The sequence below is a fragment of the Cygnus olor genome, chromosome 2, assembly GCF_009769625.2.
Source record: "Cygnus olor isolate bCygOlo1 chromosome 2, bCygOlo1.pri.v2, whole genome shotgun sequence".
Taxonomy (NCBI): domain Eukaryota; kingdom Metazoa; phylum Chordata; class Aves; order Anseriformes; family Anatidae; genus Cygnus; species Cygnus olor.
Window position 1 is genome coordinate 131,115,936 of NC_049170.1, and position 18,061 is coordinate 131,133,996.

Sequence of the window (18,061 nt, forward strand, 5' to 3'; positions counted from 1 at the left end):
CAAGTTTTAGTTCTTAAATATTCATAGCATCTGAGAAATAGTATTTACATATTGATTTCTTTCCCAAAAGGTGAGAAAAGCATGATCTCCTTTGAAAATACTATATGAACAGTGTCTACTTTACACATCTTTCTGTTTTTAGTGTCTCAGGGAATGAGTTCCTCCTAACGTTGTTGCGCCCTTTAGTCCAAATAACATCATTTTATTGTGTTTCCTATCTGCAGCACAATGGCCAATAGCCAATCACAATGTTCCGCACCAAAATGGCAAGGATATGCTCTAATTACCTCCCTAACAAAGACCTTGATTACATCTAAATTCCAGGATTTCTGAAGGCGATTTTTCATGGCATCAGCCTATTTGTTTCTGACTGATTACCCCTTCAGCGCTGCTAACCTTTCACTCCTTTTTCCACAGACATCAACAGAACATCTTTAATGCAAAACAAAAATTAGGGAAGGTAACAAAATGTTAAAAGACAGAGTTGAGCAATTTCTATACAGCAAAGCGCTTATCAGCCTAACAATTTTTTTTCTCTATGAAAAAAATACGTAGTGAGGACTTGCTACAAAGCTCAATGGCTTTAACAACTCTGCGTAATTCCCCTCCCCAAATCTCTGTCATTTCTAGAACTGCTCAGCTGCATGTTTGCTGCCTAATGAAATTGTCCTAATAGGTGACCAGGTTCCTGTGTGTCTGAAATAGCACCACAGGCCATGTGCTGGCTCAGGATGGCTGTGAATTTGTTTTGCAAGAATACAGTTGTCCCCAGACCCGCCACCTATCTGAACTCAACGAAAACAGTCAAGAAAAGTTTACAGTTACTACCTGGGATATCAACAAGGACAAAGACTCCCTTGCTTGAGAGTCAGTGGCCTTTCCTCTCTTCCCTGTTCCTCTCTGCATAGAAAAGACTAGGGTGTGGGTTACAGTATCACAGATTTAGTGTTGTGTCACCCAGAGATGCTTTCTATCACAAATAGTTGAATTCTGCCCAGTCTAAGGCAATGGCTGCAGTACCCACAGGGCAGATGCAGCTTTATTTGCTTTCAGTGGTCTCTGTAGCAAGGAGAGGATGAATGACCCATGCAGGTGTTTCCCACTGGGATGCGGGGGGACGTAGGGGAAGCGAGGTGTGGCAGTGCATTACAGCACTCACAGAAGGACTGAGAGACAGGAGAAGGGAGTGTCTGTGGCCCTCTGAAATCAGCCAGGATTTTCATTATATGGGGTCATTACACTACATAGTGCTGATTGGTTTAAATGATGCTGTTCATATGCTAGCATCAGGCTACTCTTACTTCTAGATTAAGCAGCGGGGAAATGGCCAATGGGCTCATTTGCCATTGTGAAAGCACCGTTCAAGATATAGGCATCGTACTGCAGTTCAGACATTACTTCTATGAGTATCTGGCCCATGTAAAATGTTTAGGAAAGAAGAAAAACTGATTTAATGTAAGACACAAAATAGACCTTCAGACTACACTGTTCGTATTCACCGTAATTTCTTCTGGAAACTCTGAGGACTGCTCTATGGACTCCAGTATCCCAAAGCACTCCACTTCTGAGCCGATTTGTACCACCTGCCTTATTGTTTTTGCCTTCAACACTATCAGTTCTGTTGCAGTTTTCCTGTTTTGGAAAGTCCCCAGCTCACATGACATTTTGAAGTGACCTTTGTATAGCGTGAAAGTGCCAAATACTAGGATCCTAATAGCATATCTGCATTTCATTAGGAATTTTAAAGCTACTATTATTTTAATCCCAAAACTCTGGAAAATCAAATGCAATTAAAAAAAATCCATACAGAGAAGATGAGAGAGAGAGATTGCGTCACAGAAAAGGACAAGACAGTAAAGAAATGAATGAGGACTAGGTGAACCATCGTTTTTTTTCCCCCCGTGCTGGAAAAAACACATTTTGTACCAAAGTGAATGTTTATTTCCTTTTCTTGAGGATATAAAAAGCTGAAAACTGATATTTTGTTGGAGAGGAAAATATTCCGTTTAACCTCAGAGAAGCATTTGCAGGTTGCTGCAGGAAAAGCAAAGTAAATAACGAGCTCGTTTGCAGCAGTCACTACGCCTTTGCCTGCATTTCAGGGCTGGAGAAGAGCTGGGCCAGGGTTGGCAGCTCCAGCAGCCTTGCTGGGACTTTGCTACACTGCAAGGGGAGGGTATGAGGTAGCTACTGTGCAAAAAATGCAGATTCATAAAAATGTAGTGCAAAAAAATCAGGCCATCACATACACTGCAGATTCTGAGCTGTAAGAAATGCATTTTTCAGATCTCTGTTAAGAGTCTAGGAGAATAAACAAGAAATTCATGTGCAGTAGCAGTTCATGTTGTAGGGCTGGTTTTATGGAAGCCTGGTGCATTGTCTTGAGTTAAAATATGTGATTATAATCTGCTTGCAAATGATAATACAAGGGGAGCACTTTGCTTACAGTCCTTGTGACGGACACCAGGGACTTAGAGTGACAGAAACTCTGACACTCGCAAATGTGAATTTTAATATCAAGACTAAAGATGGGGAATTTGTTCCCCTCTCACCCCCCATTTAGGTTAGAGACCAGCATAAATTTCCTTCTCTCATAGCTCATATTTTCTAGGATCCATCCTGTTTGCTTTCTGGCAGCTGCCACCAGTTAGTCTGCTCCTATATAAAAGTATGTCCCAAGCTGGATCCAGCCTGTAGTTTTTCCAAGGATGTGTAGAGAAGAAAGGCGACCTTTACATTTTGAATTTACTTATGTCATTCTCCTTTTAAAATTCTGCTTAGCCACACCAATTCAGATTCTGACATTCAGGATCTCACTTAGCATTGAGAATTCATGTTCTTGACTGTAAAACCAGTAGGAGAAAGTTCATATTAGCACTGCAGCTCCCAACAAGCCAAAATAAACACATGAGCCTATCACAGCTATTTTAACCCCTAAGAGAAGGCAGGGAGAGTCCTGCATGATGGCATGGAGGCAGTGACAAGGGATGAAATACTCCTCTTATGTAGTTGGGTGCTGTGGTATTACTGAATACCAGCCAATGGAAGCAAAAAATAATAAGCTGCTACAATGGCTTTTTATAAAGTAGATTGTCTGGTTTTTCCTTAGTTAAAAGCACAGAGTAAGTACAATGGGAGGAATGAACAGCTTAGCTACTCAGCCAGGCTTAGCAGCAAATTCTACCCTTGAAATCTCCTTTGTGTGCTTAACATTAAACCCATGCATAAAAACTGTGCTAGAAGCAGGGTGGATTGCTCAGTGCTTTACGAAATGAAGCCCTCTAGCATTTAGATTTCTGGAGTTCATTCATACCTGCTCCACACGTTGTTTCACAGCTCATGAGCTATTTGGCAGAGAAACATTATCCTGATAATTTTTTTTTTTGTCCCGATACTTTTTTTCCTGCAATAACTGTTTTCTTCCAAGTAATGCCAGGATATAAAAAGTGATACCAAAAAGAGTATAAGCATTTTGGGATGAGAATAAAATAAAGGTGCAGTAAAACTATTAGGCTGAATCAATAAATCATCCTGCAAGTCAAAAATTCTTGTGGTAAAGATGATTTTCCCTGTAGGAACTATCCAGCAATAAAATCATTTACAGGAAAGTAGTACTGCAGCCATGAGATGAGAAATTTTACACATACCAAGGAAGCAGTGTTAGCCCTCTCCCAGAGGCAGATCGGTTGTATTTTAGTATTTTATGCATGAATGCTCTGACCATTTACACAGACAGGAACAACAGAAAAGATGGGCATCATCCAAGAAAGAAAACTTAAATCATTCATGTGCAGACAAACACTCCATTTCTTGTGTTGAGAAGCTTTTATTGAGTCACCACAATACTTTGGATTAGTCACACTATGGCTCTGGAATATCAAATTATAATGCAGTCATTTTCCCGATAAAAGTAAATAAGAAAATAAAGAAGCACAGTGCATGAGGCTTTGGTCACTGAACTAAGGTGAGTTTTAAGAGCCAGTCCCAGTCCGGTGCAGGGAGGGAGTTTCTTCACACTCTTTGGTAGACTCTAGTGCAGACAACCCCTTTCATGGCGCACTCCTAAGGCACAAAAGAGAAGATTAACATAAGGGCCTCGAAGGCAGCAGGTGTGCCTGCTGCAGTAATTCTGAGGTCAGTGAAAATCCAGATGTCATATTTTAAATCTGTATTATTTTTAGGGCAAACAGCAAAGTTATAGTTATGTCGCAATAAGAGTGGTTTCTGTTTTAACAGCATCAGAATTAATTAAGCATTGTATAGTGACAAATAGATTGCAAAATTAGGCTCAGCTTCCAGAAACAAAATTTACCTTCCTTATTATTACTGGTTTGACAGAAATGTCAGCACTGCCTAGTGTATCATACCGTGGCTCATGAACGCTTTCAATTTTACAAACATTTTTTTGTGGAAGTAGAAGCAGCCTTTGTAGTTCAGAGGTCAGGCTTCTGGCCTACAAAACTTTGCACTCTTGAGTCACAACATGTTTCTCCTGACCTTCTCACCCTGGTGGCTCTCAGCGGCTCCTTATTACTCACAGCCACCAGGCAAGTGCGACAGAGGTGACAGGACATGAGACAGACATCCATCGGCCTACAGAAAATGAGGCCTCCTCCACACTCCTAGCTTAGACCAGGGGCAGGGCTCAGGGCACTGGTAGTAAAGGGACCCAACCTCTGCTCAACACTTTAAAGATGTTTACGTAATTGGAAAAATTGACACAGAAATGCAGCCACAATAAGATGTGAAGGCAACTAACTCTTCCAAATGTAAGAAAGCTTAAAATAAAATGCAGTCTGAACAAGCGAGCATGTAAAAGCCTAGTGCTGCTGTTAGTGAATAAATTGCCCAAGCTAGTTTAGGTCCACTCTTTAAAAACTTAAATGAACAAAATAATTGTCTTCATTCAGAACTGAAATCTTAATTCCCTGAAATGTATTATGACACTGGCTTGGCTCCCCTGTGGCTTTTATGTGGCTGCTATAGAAAGGTAGGTTAAATGGAGAGTGAGGAAAGTCACCGTTCCCCAGCCTCCATGAAGGACGTGGTCCTCTCAATGCTGAGGGCCCTTCAGAGGAGTCATTTGGACCTGCTGGCCCCGCTGCACATCAACATCACCGGCAGGATTAGGCACAGAGGTCCAGCTTTCATGCAATTAAACCTCCAGCACCTGCTGAGTGAGCTGGGTGTGCTCACACCAAAAAAGCAAACAGAAGTGTGAACTAACTTGCACTGGTGGAAATAAATGTATGAAAAGGTGTGAAATCACTTTTCTAAGGTGGACAGGCTTCATTCTGAAGATGGAAGAAAAAGAGACAGTACAGGCACAGAAGTATCCAGCCTGCAAAATTCTTTTTACATTTTGCAGGTTTCTGCTCTTTGAAAGCCACATATGTTTTAAGAATAATCTTGAGATCAGTAAATATGACCTCAAATCATGGCAGCGCTTCCAGTATAATCACTTTAATGACAATTTGCTGTTATGGGACAATACTTATTTCCTTCCAGCTTGTTTCCCTTTCTCTCTATCCTTATTTATCTCATAAGCCAAAATTGATAGTCTGCTTAGACAGAAGCAAACTGAAGACTCCATTCTTCTGCCATCCGGCAGTGTACAAGAAGCAAGAGCCTGGTACTTACCACCACCATTTTCCCATCAACGAGTCTTCTCTTTATTGTGGTTTCTTTGCCGTTCCACTTCTGCACTTGCACCAATGACCCTTTCTCCAAGGTTACAACACTCTATAAAGGCCAAGAGAAAAGTTTCAAACTGTAGTCCAAGCTTTGCAGGTTAGGGTAGCAATTCACTTTATGTTCAGCAAGATCCATGTTCTCTGGTATCAATAAACATTACCATTGGTGTCAGCACCATACTATTTCTTCTTTCATTGCTTTTCTTGAATAGCTTAGAAATTTCTTAGTGCACTAATAGGATAGGAAAAACTCCTCCTGGTTCTCTTCTAGGATATCAGAACTACTCAGAGATCATCAGCCCCCTTACCTTAACTTTCCGGTCATCTGCTGTCGTTTCATCAAACTGCTGGCCCAGTTTGAAGGAGATCTCTGTATTTTTGAAGGTGCTTTCAGTTCTTATGTTTACTATGTCCCCTTTCATACTGATGATCACATCAGGCTTTGCCAAGCCACCTAGTTTCCGGGTAGCTAAGCCCACTCCTAGAAATCAGAAACATAATTGTCATTACTTTCAATACTTAAAGGGGTCTTATAAAAAAAGATAGAGAAGGACTCTTTACTCAGGAAGATAATGTTAGGACAAGGCGGAATGGTCTTAAACTAAAAGAGGACAGATTTAGACTAGGCATTAGGAGGAAATTCTTCACTGTAAGGGTAGTGAGGCACTGGCACAGGTTGCCCAGAGATGTTGTGGGTGCCCCATCCCTGCTAGTATTCAAAGCCAGGATGAATGAGGCCTTGGCCCACCTGATCTAGTGGATGGCATCCCTGCCTATGGCAGGAGGGTTGGAGTTAGATGATCCTTAAGGTCTCTTACAACCTAAGCCATTCTATGATTCTATGATTCTACATTATAGGAAGCTAGAAACCCACTGTCATTTCATAAAACTTCAGTGGAAAAATGAGGAACGCTTTATTCCTGAATACTATAATGCTTGCTTCTGACGGCACACTGATTCTTCATATGTGGAAGCGCTGTGTTGAGAGGCAGCCCCAGTTGACAGTGTGCACCTCCAGCAAGAAATAAAGATGTCCATGAGCGTATCTCAGAAACTAGTGTACATTTAGCTAAGAAGAAACATAGGAGCTTACTAATGTGCATGTGCTTTTATAGAGATAGAATGGGTAGAAGAAATCAGAAAAAGGGACTATTTCTCATAAAATCTTGATGAATTCCTTTTAAAATAAAAATTCTTGAATAATATGAGAACCTGAACTTTTCTTAACCAGTTGCATGGAAGAAACTGGATTCTGAACTGCCAATATGCTGTATTTATGAAAGCATCAAATACACTGGGCAATTCCTAGGTTGCTACTAAGACCCCTTAAGGATCTTAACATTTAAACCTCAGTGAAAAGGACAAGTAAACATATAAGTAATGATTTATTGCTGTTTTATAAAAACGGAAAGGGGATAGCTACAGCTAGTTCATTTGTTAATGCTGTGCTATGCTCCAATGAAAACATCCATACCAAAGGAGATAATGTTATCAGTAAATTATAATACTATCTGCAGTAATTATTCAATGCTGAACCATTTCTGTTCAGGTCTTCAGAAAAATGTCTGTAGCTGGACTTGCATCCCACTTTCACTCTGGTTAATTAATTAACTGAAGTTCTTTTGTTACTCAGTTTAACATTTCAAATAAGGGGAATTAGTGTCTCAGTGGATCATTTATACAGCAAAAGAAATGCTCTAACTGACTGTCTGTGCACTTGCTATCCAGGAATGAAGCCAGCATTAGAATAAAACACAATGCCTAATTTGTTACATTTCTGGCATTCCTCAGTAACAGATAGATTCATTCATAGGATTTAGACCTCTGAAACCAAAGTGTCATGAGACATCAGCTCCATTATATATTGTAAATTATCACAAGTCATGAGTTTAACAGTGGAATGAAGAGAAACATAAAACAATGCTGCATCTCCTTAGATCCTTCTCATTACAGACAAACAGAATAGATCAGGTCAATTCAGTTAGACAGAGGTAAATTTATAACAGTAATTCAGCACCTGCCTTTCTTTTTTTCCATTTTAGTAAATGCTGAAGTAAATACATGAAAGTATGCTAGAAAACTAATTAAAGTGCCTATGCGGCAAGGAAGAAGACAGCATGCGTGAACAAAGCATAAGACCAAGAAGAGACGTTCCCAAATGACATTTATTAAATAAATAAAAATTTTAAAAAGTAGGACACAACATCTCTCACCTAGTTCTTTCATATAGTCATCAAAATTTTCACTGGAGACAAGTTTCCAGGTTCCCACAAATCGGTTACACATCCTGTTGGCTTCGTGAGGCAGTGGTCCTGAAGAGAGAGGCAGCGGCTACAGAAGCTCTTGGTGGGAGTCAGAGAGATTGTGTGCCCGGCTCAGACCTCATTTGCCTCCTTTTAAAGATGCCTGGTCCCTGTAATGGTCAGGATGGGCCAATAGGAGAGGCAGGGCCAGGGCAAGACAATGTGCACCTTGTCCAAGGCAGCCGTGTCAGTACCAAGGCTCCGGGTGACGCCTGCCTTGGCTTCCTCCACTGAATAGATCAGAACAGTGAGGTGCACATGGGGAATGGGCTGTGAGGCTATCCCTGAAGCCATGGAGCAGTCTGGGGACTGCAGGGGGGCTGGAGCCACGTGGAGATGCCAAGCACAAGAGTACTGTATCCCCATGAAAACCAGCTCTGACTGTCCTCCCAACACCATTCTGCTGCTATCACCATTACTACTGCTGTCACCTCTATGACAGGTAAATCAAAACCACATGGATTTAAGTAAGAACTGTTGAGAACCTGCTATACACATTTTTTTTCTTGTTTTATGACTCATCACAGAAAGGATTTGTGTATTTTATCCTTTTCAGACAGAATGGGATGCATCTGTCCTTTTTTCTGCTTTTGCATCAGAGCAATGATCCCAAACTGTTGGTTCTTCCCTGAGTATACCTCAGGAGGCACCACAAAGAGAAGAAGCAGCCAAGCTTCACTGTCTCCCTTCGTCCACAAATAAAGGCAAGTTCGGAAGATAGGTGCATTCATGGACCTCAGCTCTAAAGGGCTTATCCTTAGTTCAAAGCTACTTGGTGAGAGGTGGGCAGTCTTATTGGCTTGGGAAGAAGGCGTATACTGTTCTCTTTTTGCCTCTCTGCACCCACATAGTTAGTTTTTGTAGAGTTAAATGCAGATGTAAGCCAGTGCAGCCTTGGCCTTGCATTCAAATGTCTCTTACTGTCATGAGATTTCTTCAGGTTTCCCTGCTGGCATGAAGGGCAGTGGCTATTTCTGTGCCATGTGAAGCAGAGAGGGATGCTCAGGCCAAACATCTTCTACCTTCAGATGAGGAGACAAAAAATCTGCCACAGAAATATCTTCTTCCAGTGGTGTTATTGCATGGTTTAGAATGTGTCTGTGTACCTCAGTTATTACATGTATTACCTAAAATTTCACAGAATCACAGGTCTGGGAAACATGTGCCAGTAAAGAAGTTCTTCCAGATGTTCAGAGGGAATGTTTCAGTTTTTGCCCGTTGCTTCTTGTGCTTTCCCTGGGCACCACTGAAAAGAACTTGGCTCTGCCTTCTTTGCACGCTCCCTTCAGGTACCTATATCCAATGATAAGAGCCCCCCGAGCCTTCCCTTCTTCAGACTGAACAATCCAAGCTCTTGTACCCTATCATCATAGGATAGGTGCTCCAGACCCTTCATCACCTTAGTAGTCCTTCGTTGGAGTCTCTCCAGTACTGAGGAGCCCAGCACTGGACCCAGCACTCCCGGTGTGGCCCCACCAATGCTGACCAGAGAGACAGGATCACCTCCCTTGACTTGCTGGCAATATGCCTCCTTATGCAGCCCAGAATACCATTAGTACTCTTAGCAGCAAGGACTCTCCTGGCTCACATTCAACTCCACCAGGAACCCTGAAGCTTTTTCTAAAATACTGAGTTGGAAAAGTTGAAAGTTGTTTTTTTGTTTGTTTGTTTAATGTACATTTAGAACTGTTGTCTTGTGGTTAGTGAAAACCAGACACAAAGGACAAATCCATAAACCACGTGTATATTTGACAGGCAAGAATTGAAAGCGTTGTAATTCAAGACACCTTAAAGTATATAAAACTGTTTAGTGTGAGACCACATCAAGTGTAATTCTGTCCCCCTGTCTAAACCACTTTCCTGGAGAAAACTATTACTTGCTGTGTGAAAGGATTAAATGGCTTCTTTCCTGTTTGTACGAACAATAGTTCACTAACAGTTCAATACATTTTGTCTTCTTGTCATGATTAAACCTTCTGAGTTAGGACCACATATGGGGACCTCTCAGATCTTTATTGCAAGGAAAGAAGGAGTGAAAGAGTGAAATGGAGCTGATGCTGGGACAAGATAGGTAAGGTTTGGATCTTGTCTTGAAAGCTGTCACATGTAGGAAGGGGAACATGTTCAAACAGGAAAATGGTACAACTTGAGTAGGGAAAATAATATAGTCTCTGGATTATTCTATGGTTGTGTGGAAAACTCAGGGTCTGAAGTTACAAATGTTGTTTGCATATGCTAAATGTTTTTATCCTATCAGTCATAAGATGAACAAGGGTAAGTGGAGCAGAACTTCCTATTACTGCTCAGGTCTAATTACAGTTCAGTGTAAGGGTGTAAAGATCAGAGTGATTAAAAATGAAAAGAAATAAAAGAATAATTATTTTCTCCTCCACAGTAGGAAGCAGATTCTGTGTCTGTAAAACGCAAATAAATGTCAATTTGTGAAGGTGTTGTCCAAACAATGTTCTTCTAAAGAGGAGATGCATTATATCATATTTAGTGTAAAGAATAGCTAAGTCTTTTATCCAATCTCTGGAAATGAGAAAACTTCTAAATGAAACTATCTATTATTCCTCAAGGAATAATAGGAAAATATTCAACCGTTGCTCCTCAGGCATTCTTTGTTCTTTCATTTAATTGTCTTTTCCACATAAAGTCACTTTAGCAAGACAAGGCTGGTGCCTTTGGGAAATAAAAGATGATTGGGACATTGTAAAATCAAGCTCAAAGAAATTCAAAAAGAGCAAATCAGTCAGAATAGAACAGCTATACTGCAGTACCAGTAGCCTTCAGAACAAAAGTGACAGAGAATTATTTATACAGACAAAAACCCCAGTCTTAAGCAGTCTCAAACAATGTTGACATTGCTACCATCTATCTTTTTGTCACTAAGAAAAATCATCACTTTCATTTAAAGGACATACAGTCTAGAAAGAAGAAGAGCAGGGAATTAGCTCTTCAGTAGAAATAATATCTGTGGAAAGCAATCTTTTCAAGTGTAAAGAAAAAAAGTGGCAAGGATTGTGTGTACATGTGATAAGAGGGAGCTTTGAATCTCTTTTTTTTCTTGTGGTTGGAATAAAACAGGATTTGAAATCAATACACTTGGAGATTGTGAAGCAGGACTAGAGATAAGGGTAAAAATGATAAAAATAGATAAGAACATAAGGAGAATTTTAAAAGAAAAAAATACTAAATATAAAAAATACTTTACAAAAAGTAAATTTAAGTTAACTTCGCTAAATGAAATGAGATCTAGGCAAATTTTACCCCAAAGAAATCTTAATTAAATTCTATGGGGAGTAATCAACAAAACAGAAATAAAAGCAGAGAGTGGAGGCCAAATGCCTGCCTTGCCTAAAGGACACTAAGGATGTTTTGACACTGACGCGAGCGAGCCGAGGGAACAACTGTGAACATGAGGCCAGCAGTCTGCCCTTCCCAAAAGCTGCATTTGGCGGTGTGAGCAGCCTTTCGTCTCCTTAGCTGGGCCATCCCAGGAGACCAGACCAAGACTGCTCAGGCTGAGGGGACGGGTAGCAGAGCTGGGTTCACACTGGGCTTGGCAGAGCCGCGTTCAGAAGTACGCTGAGTTCCTTCCAGTGGAAACCAAGAATGAAAAGAAAAACAGAGAAGTAACAGAAAGGTCAAAGCACAGAATGGGCCTTGCTTAATCCTTCTCTTGCGCTGCTGAAAATCTCTAGGCGTGAGTCCCCTTCCCCTCTGGTCATCCAAGACCACTCCTGTAAAGAAGTAGTCAGCCAATACACTAACGGGTAAAAATCTCCTCCTCTTAGCATTCAGGGGTGCCAGTTGTAGCCTATGGGTTTTGTAGGGATTTGGTGAGATCCTCTTTTTTAAGAAAGCAATGCTGTGGAATGGTTTCTGATTTTTGGAGAACATTTCAGCACTTCAGAAAGGAGATGGGGACCTGCACTGCTCTGCAGGTGAGGCAAGACACTGACTGATCTGCCTTTACTCCTTGAAAGGCATATTGTCACTTCCATCCACATATGAGAGAGCACATCTTTGACAGAGAAAAAAAAAAATCTCAGTTTACTCAAGAAATTATTGGGCTGCTGTCTTTTTTAGAGAGTAAGTTTTGGACTTGTTTAGAGAGTGAATTGCAGTGTTCAAATTCTAAAAAAAGCATCACTAATACTTCATTATGGTGCTAGCCCAAAAAAAGTTTAAGTCATAACGTCACTTCATTGAAAATCCTAGCACCTGAAGTTTTAAATGTTGTTGTTTTTTTAATTAATAAGTCTGGTCTTTGGTTCATTCACCAAGTCTGAATTTGGATACTAAAATAAATGGTGATTATTTCAGAAAAGATTACATTCCTCTTTGAAAAATCAGGCTATAAATGATACAATTGCAACTGCAGGCTTTATTTAAAATGGAAGATTTGGGGGAAGTAAAGGTTGCTATATTAATATTGGCAATATGACCTCTGAAATAAAATGTTTCTGTAATTGTGGACAACGAGAGATCATAGACTCATGGAATCATTAGGGTTGGAAAAGACCTCCAAGATATCTGGTCCAATCATCCCCCTACTACCAATGTCACCCACTAAACCATGTCCCTAAGCACCACGTCCAACCTTTCCTTAAACACCCCCAGGGATGGTGACTCCACCACCTCCCTGGGCAACCCATTCCAATGCCTGACTGCTCTTTCTGAGAAGAAATTTATCCCAATTTCTAATCTAAACCTCCCCTGGCACAACTTGAGGTCCTATCACTAGTTAACTGCGAGAAGAGGCCAACACCCAGCTCCCCACAACTTCTCTTCAGGTAACTGTAGAGAGCATGAGCTAATCTTCAATATTTATGTAGCTTATTTAAGTCAATATTGCTGCTTCCTGAGATCATCTCCCACTGGCAGGTTTTCTGCTACTAAACTGTACTTTTATCCCATCTTTCATAAATAATTTTGTGCTAGGTAGATTAAATACTATATATATAGGGTACTCTAAAGCATAATTGCTTCCCCTACGCAACTGCTGTTCTTAAAGCTGATGACATTTCATAACCAGTGAAGCCATATTAAAATCAAGGGGCTTTTTTTTTTTTTCTTTCAGAATTTGCTGATGATCTTTTAGAACTTCTTTTAAATGACTCCTTAGTTCATCTGGAGGGCAGAAGCTCTTCCTTTCCTTTTCCCTTCTCCAGCTTTATTAATATTGCAGAGACTTGGGAACAGTCTGAGTCATACAGAAGAAAATCCAAGTGTATGAGGTCTGTGCTGCTGGCAGTAAGGTCCCAGCACTGTTGCCTCTGACAGCTGACCTCAGGAATGTCAGGAATATGTGGAATTTGGTTCACAAGAGGTTAACTTAATCATACAGCTTGAGATACACTATTTTCCCCATGTTGTGGTTATTTATTGTCCGTTCAGGTTCTTCTTGTTCAGGTTTTCACTAGACTTTTTGTCTTCTCTTTTGTTTGAGTTAAGAATTCAGGGTTTCTGTGGACATGAAGTTTTGAAATAGGTGGCAAAAGAAAAGGGTAATTCAAGAATAAAAGGAGTTGAAAAATCTGGTGTCTAAGGGGCCTTGCATCTAGAGGGGTTCGTGTTTCCATGAAAGTTTTCTTTAACAGGTGTAAAACACAAAGACTGGTTTAACCTAATGATCTAGTAGAAAATGAATATAGGAAATAAAGTAGGTTGTAACACTAGAAAACCTTTAGGCATTTTAGTAGGCCTGAGAGCACTTTCTAAGTTATGATTTCTTGGTTAATGGTTTCTGTCTACTCCAGGACAAGAAAGATATTAGGGGAAGGCACATTAGCAATTTAAACAAAGCTGAGAGCTTTGATTTCACACCAGATGGATCTGAACAAGATCAAACCACTTCAGATCACCCCCAGGTTTAAAATTTTCAGCATTTGTATGGTCTCCCAAACCATAGCCCTGTGTGAGGTGCCAAGTTCCCTGCTCACATTCAAAGCCAGTGCTGGCTTGTGGGCATATCAGCCCACGTCAGGCTCCTTGCGGTCATTAGCCCATACACAACATTCATCAGATGATGGTTTCTATCCAGGTCTACATCTATCTCCATTACACAACAAATGCCACCCACTGGATCGTCTCTGACCCCCCTTCTGCAGTGAGATGGGTCACAGTTACCAAGCATGGCACAGGATTTGACACGATACTGCCCCCACAGCTCTGTCCCCATGGTGCACCCCCCAAAATCCCTTTCTGACAAACTCCAGCACAAGCCCAGGTTGTAGAAAGCAGAACATTTTATTGAATAGCCATAACAAATTAAACTAGCTGCATATAATTGTTTTGGGATATATCTGTAAAAAGTGCAGTTCTCTTTAAAATGTATTTGTGGAGTTTTTCTCCTTCAGTGAAGTTTTTCCTCAGCTTTAAGCATTTGTCCTGTCTGAAGATGGCTTCTTCATGCCTTTTCATAAACTCTTTTGCTGGTAACATTATTCATGGTGCATTCCTGAAAAAAAAAAAAAATATGGAAATTTAATCAGCTTTTAAGTCTCACTGCATATTTGTTAGTCAGAAGGTAGAGAAATGCTTATCCACTGGAAGCCAGTGTAAGAATGAATTTGCATTTCTCGTCCTTCAAAAACAATTGCTAAAACAGTGAAACTCAAGTTTGAGAGCTTCAGAAAGAAAAACATATTATATTTCATTACAGGACTGAAAGACCATCTGTTTCAGCTTCCCCCAGGAGATTTCTAATCTCCTCATTTTATGGCCCCCAAAGAAGGCTCCTGGAACTTCCATGAAGGGTGAATGGACTCTGGACTTGGGCAGTAGTCTCTCTTCCTCTCACCTTTTGTAGCTGTGGCTTGTCTTCTTCACACACATGCACAACACACACACAGAGTCCTGCATGACTTGCAGCTGCTTGTGTCAGCCTCTGCATGTTAGGCTCTGTCCTCATCTATTTTTCTATTAGATCAAACTCTTTTCTTCAATCTTTCCTAATGAAGTTGTTATTAAAAACCATTTCTATTTATTCTCCTCTGGTCTTTATCCAAAGAAATTTAAATATTAAATTTGTGGACACATCTTTTTCTCTAGGGGAGGGCAGAACTCTTCAGGAATTTCATGTACATGTAACATGTAGGAATCGTAACTGCCTTTTATGAACACATTTTTAGTCCCCTCTCAGATATTTCAAAGCATCTTTTCTAAAACTGGAGAGCAGCACTGGGAAACCCCAAACTGCAGCTGAGCCTCACTGGCACCAAGCACAATGCTTTCTGCCCCGACAATGCCAACTAAAGGAGATCTATCTTTCTTTCTTCCTTTCTTTCTTCCTTTCTTCCTTCCTTCCTTCTTTTTCTTTCTTCCCTTCTCTCTGTCTCTTTCTCTCTTTCCTGAAGAAGAGCAGAAGGACTACTTTGCATCAGCATAGAGTGAGTGCACCTAACATAGACTTCACTAATGCATCCTCTATTCTGTACAGGACTTTAAAACTAAGATATATAAAAGTTTCCCTAATGGGGATGGTTTATTTGCCCTACTCTTCCCTAACCATCTCTTGCTCTGAATGGAAAGCAAGCATAACCCTACCATAAGTTTAACACCATTTCAGTTTTAATACAAGCTCCAGACTTATTCAGAGAGACTTCTCACTCAGTGTACAGACTATTCAGATGTTTTCATTCCCCATATTTGAGTCTAATGTAATACATCCACCAGACAAGAAATCTGCACAATGAATTCTGTGATTAGACAACAAAAACAAACTCACCACCACCAGGTTCCCATCCACCACTTTTCTCTTTATGATAGTCTCTTTGCCATCCCACTTCTGCACCTGTTTCAGTGAGCCATTTTCTAAGGTTATGACGTTCTGTTAAAGAAAAAAGGTAAGTTTGGCCTTTTTATCAGGGTGCTATGGACTGAAGAGAAGACTGTTTCCATGTCCAAGCAGTACTAAAGCAAAAAGGATTCTTTGTATGCTTACCTCTGAAGGCATCATTTCAACAGTGTACGTCAAAACCATGACTCTGTCCTCCTGCTCTGACATCCCCTTTGAGAGATATATTTGGAAAATGCCATTTTTAGACTCACCTTTGTTTTTCTGTCATCTGCTGTGGTCTCATCAAACTCTTCACCCAACTTGAAAGAGATCTCTGTATTTTTGAAGGTACTTTCTGATTTGATGGTTATCACATCACCATTTATGCTGATAGTTACATTGGGCTTGGCCACACCAGCCATTTTCCTGGTAGCAAATCCCACACCTGCAAATAAGAAAGGACACCATGAAAGTTTTATCTCTAGTTAATGTTCTTATCTTATTTGGGAATAATAAAAAAAAAAAAAAACAACTTCAGTGTTGCTTTCCCCATTATTTTCTGAATTGTTTATTAATCCTATGTTGCAGAAGTTCTTTTGTAACATCTAACTAGCTGTTATGTTTATAGACCATGCCAAGTTGGGATGACATAAGGAAATTGTCTTCTGTCATTGAAAGAGTAGCAAAAACAATGTTTTGAAGACTGACACAAGATTTTAATGCTAAATATTCACATATGTGCTTGCTCCATATTACCACAATGGTTTATGCACTAATTTGAATGCTGACTATAATAAATAAGCAGAATAAAATCTAATAATAAATCTAATAATCTAATAATAAATCTAATTAGGATCAGAATCTAATAATAAATAAGCAGAAGTATATGAGTTTCTAAGCCACAAAACCAACCAAACAAAAAACATTTAAATCACAGATATATTTGTCAGTGGCTGCGCTGAATAAAAGGAAATGATTAAGAAATAGCTGGCAACAGTTGTCCTGATTAAAATCTGGGGTAAAGATTAAGAGTGCTAGAGTCTCACTGAAAGCTGCCTGAATGCTGCAGAAGTCTCCGTGAGTATTTTACTCATAATCTCCAGATAACACCCCAAGATTTTTAGCATGTATGGATCCAATCAATGCAAGTTACCTCATACATCTCCTACCCTACAAGAATATGGACACCTTTTAAACTCTATTTTAATTCTAACCATGAAGTTTACACCTTTAGAGACGAGTGTTATTCCTCAAATCTTTTGCAAGTATCTGCATGAATGCATGTAATTTTATTTGTTAATATTCACCAGAGGCAGCCATGGAGCTTCACTCACTCTAATAGCCATAACAATTAGACAGTGTCCTAGTCCAAGAGCAATATAACGAAATTTAGGTGTGTTGCTCTTAGACATGGAGAAGCTTGCTGCATTCTAGCATTGTACCACTTTGTATCTCCAAAGGATAAAAGCAAATCCACATAAAATGCTGCAGTAAGGTGTTTTACTTCCATTTATAGCACTACTAAGTAGGCATGTATAGACTTGGCTTACCTGAAACTATTCCTCGCAATTAAGGTTTTTCTGTATAACAGGAATGTGACAACACTAATCCAAACAGCAAAGTTCTTCAGTATAACACTGTCTAATCAAGCTAGTTGGACTAAAAACCCCTTGATAAACAGCATAGCCAGAAAAAAAAAAAAAAAAACAACAAAAAAAAAAAACAGTAAAGAATAAAGTTCAAATTCAGCATTCCTTCCCTTTCCCAGATACAACAACTCCAAATAACAATTCTCACCCAGCTCTTTCATATAGTCCTCAAAGTTTTCACTAGAAAGAAGTTTCCAGGTACCCACAAAGTGGTCACACATTTTGTCAGGCTGGACAGGAGTCTTCCACAGGATCAAGCACAAATGCAAGACGGGAAGATAGTATGAGCTCCAGGAGATGAGGAGTTATCTTTAAAAAGGAGCCTTGGCCACATGATGCTCTAGGATGACCAATGAAGAGGGAGTCCCAGTGCCCAGTGTTTTCCTTCCTCCCCTACCCCTCCTTTGCCAGTAGGTCATAGTGTTATTATTCATATGCCCTTACTGGTACAAAGATCACTGTCATGTTTTTATTTAATTATTTTTGTCATTCAAGAACACTTCACCCTAAAGACAAATATTTAAGTCATATTGTCTATGAGAAGGAAAAGTTAGGTTCAACCTACAGAGAATATGTTCTCTCTAATATTCTTTTCTTTCATTTCAGTCCTCCATATCAAATGAAAATTCC

At 39.9% G+C, this 18,061-nt stretch overlaps 2 protein-coding genes across 2 annotated transcripts; both read right to left on the reverse strand.

Annotated features, from left to right (window-relative positions):
- Positions 1-3,665: 3,665 nt before the first annotated feature.
- LOC121064528 (myelin P2 protein) lies at positions 3,666-8,071 on the reverse strand. The gene is made up of 4 exons (XM_040546174.1): positions 7,907-8,071; positions 6,002-6,174; positions 5,641-5,742; positions 3,666-4,062 (listed from the first exon to the last, which is right to left on the reverse strand). The coding sequence occupies exons 1-4, from the start codon at positions 7,977-7,979 to the stop codon at positions 4,012-4,014; spliced, it is 399 nt and encodes a 132-aa protein (XP_040402108.1). The 5' UTR covers positions 7,980-8,071; the 3' UTR covers positions 3,666-4,011.
- A 6,161-nt stretch (positions 8,072-14,232) lies between these two features.
- Positions 14,233-17,751, reverse strand: LOC121064527 (fatty acid-binding protein, adipocyte). The gene is made up of 4 exons (XM_040546173.1): positions 17,580-17,751; positions 16,055-16,227; positions 15,732-15,833; positions 14,233-14,462 (listed from the first exon to the last, which is right to left on the reverse strand). Exons 1-4 carry the CDS (start codon positions 17,650-17,652, stop codon positions 14,412-14,414), a joined length of 399 nt encoding a protein of 132 aa, XP_040402107.1. The 5' UTR covers positions 17,653-17,751; the 3' UTR covers positions 14,233-14,411.
- Positions 17,752-18,061: the final 310 nt, after the last annotated feature.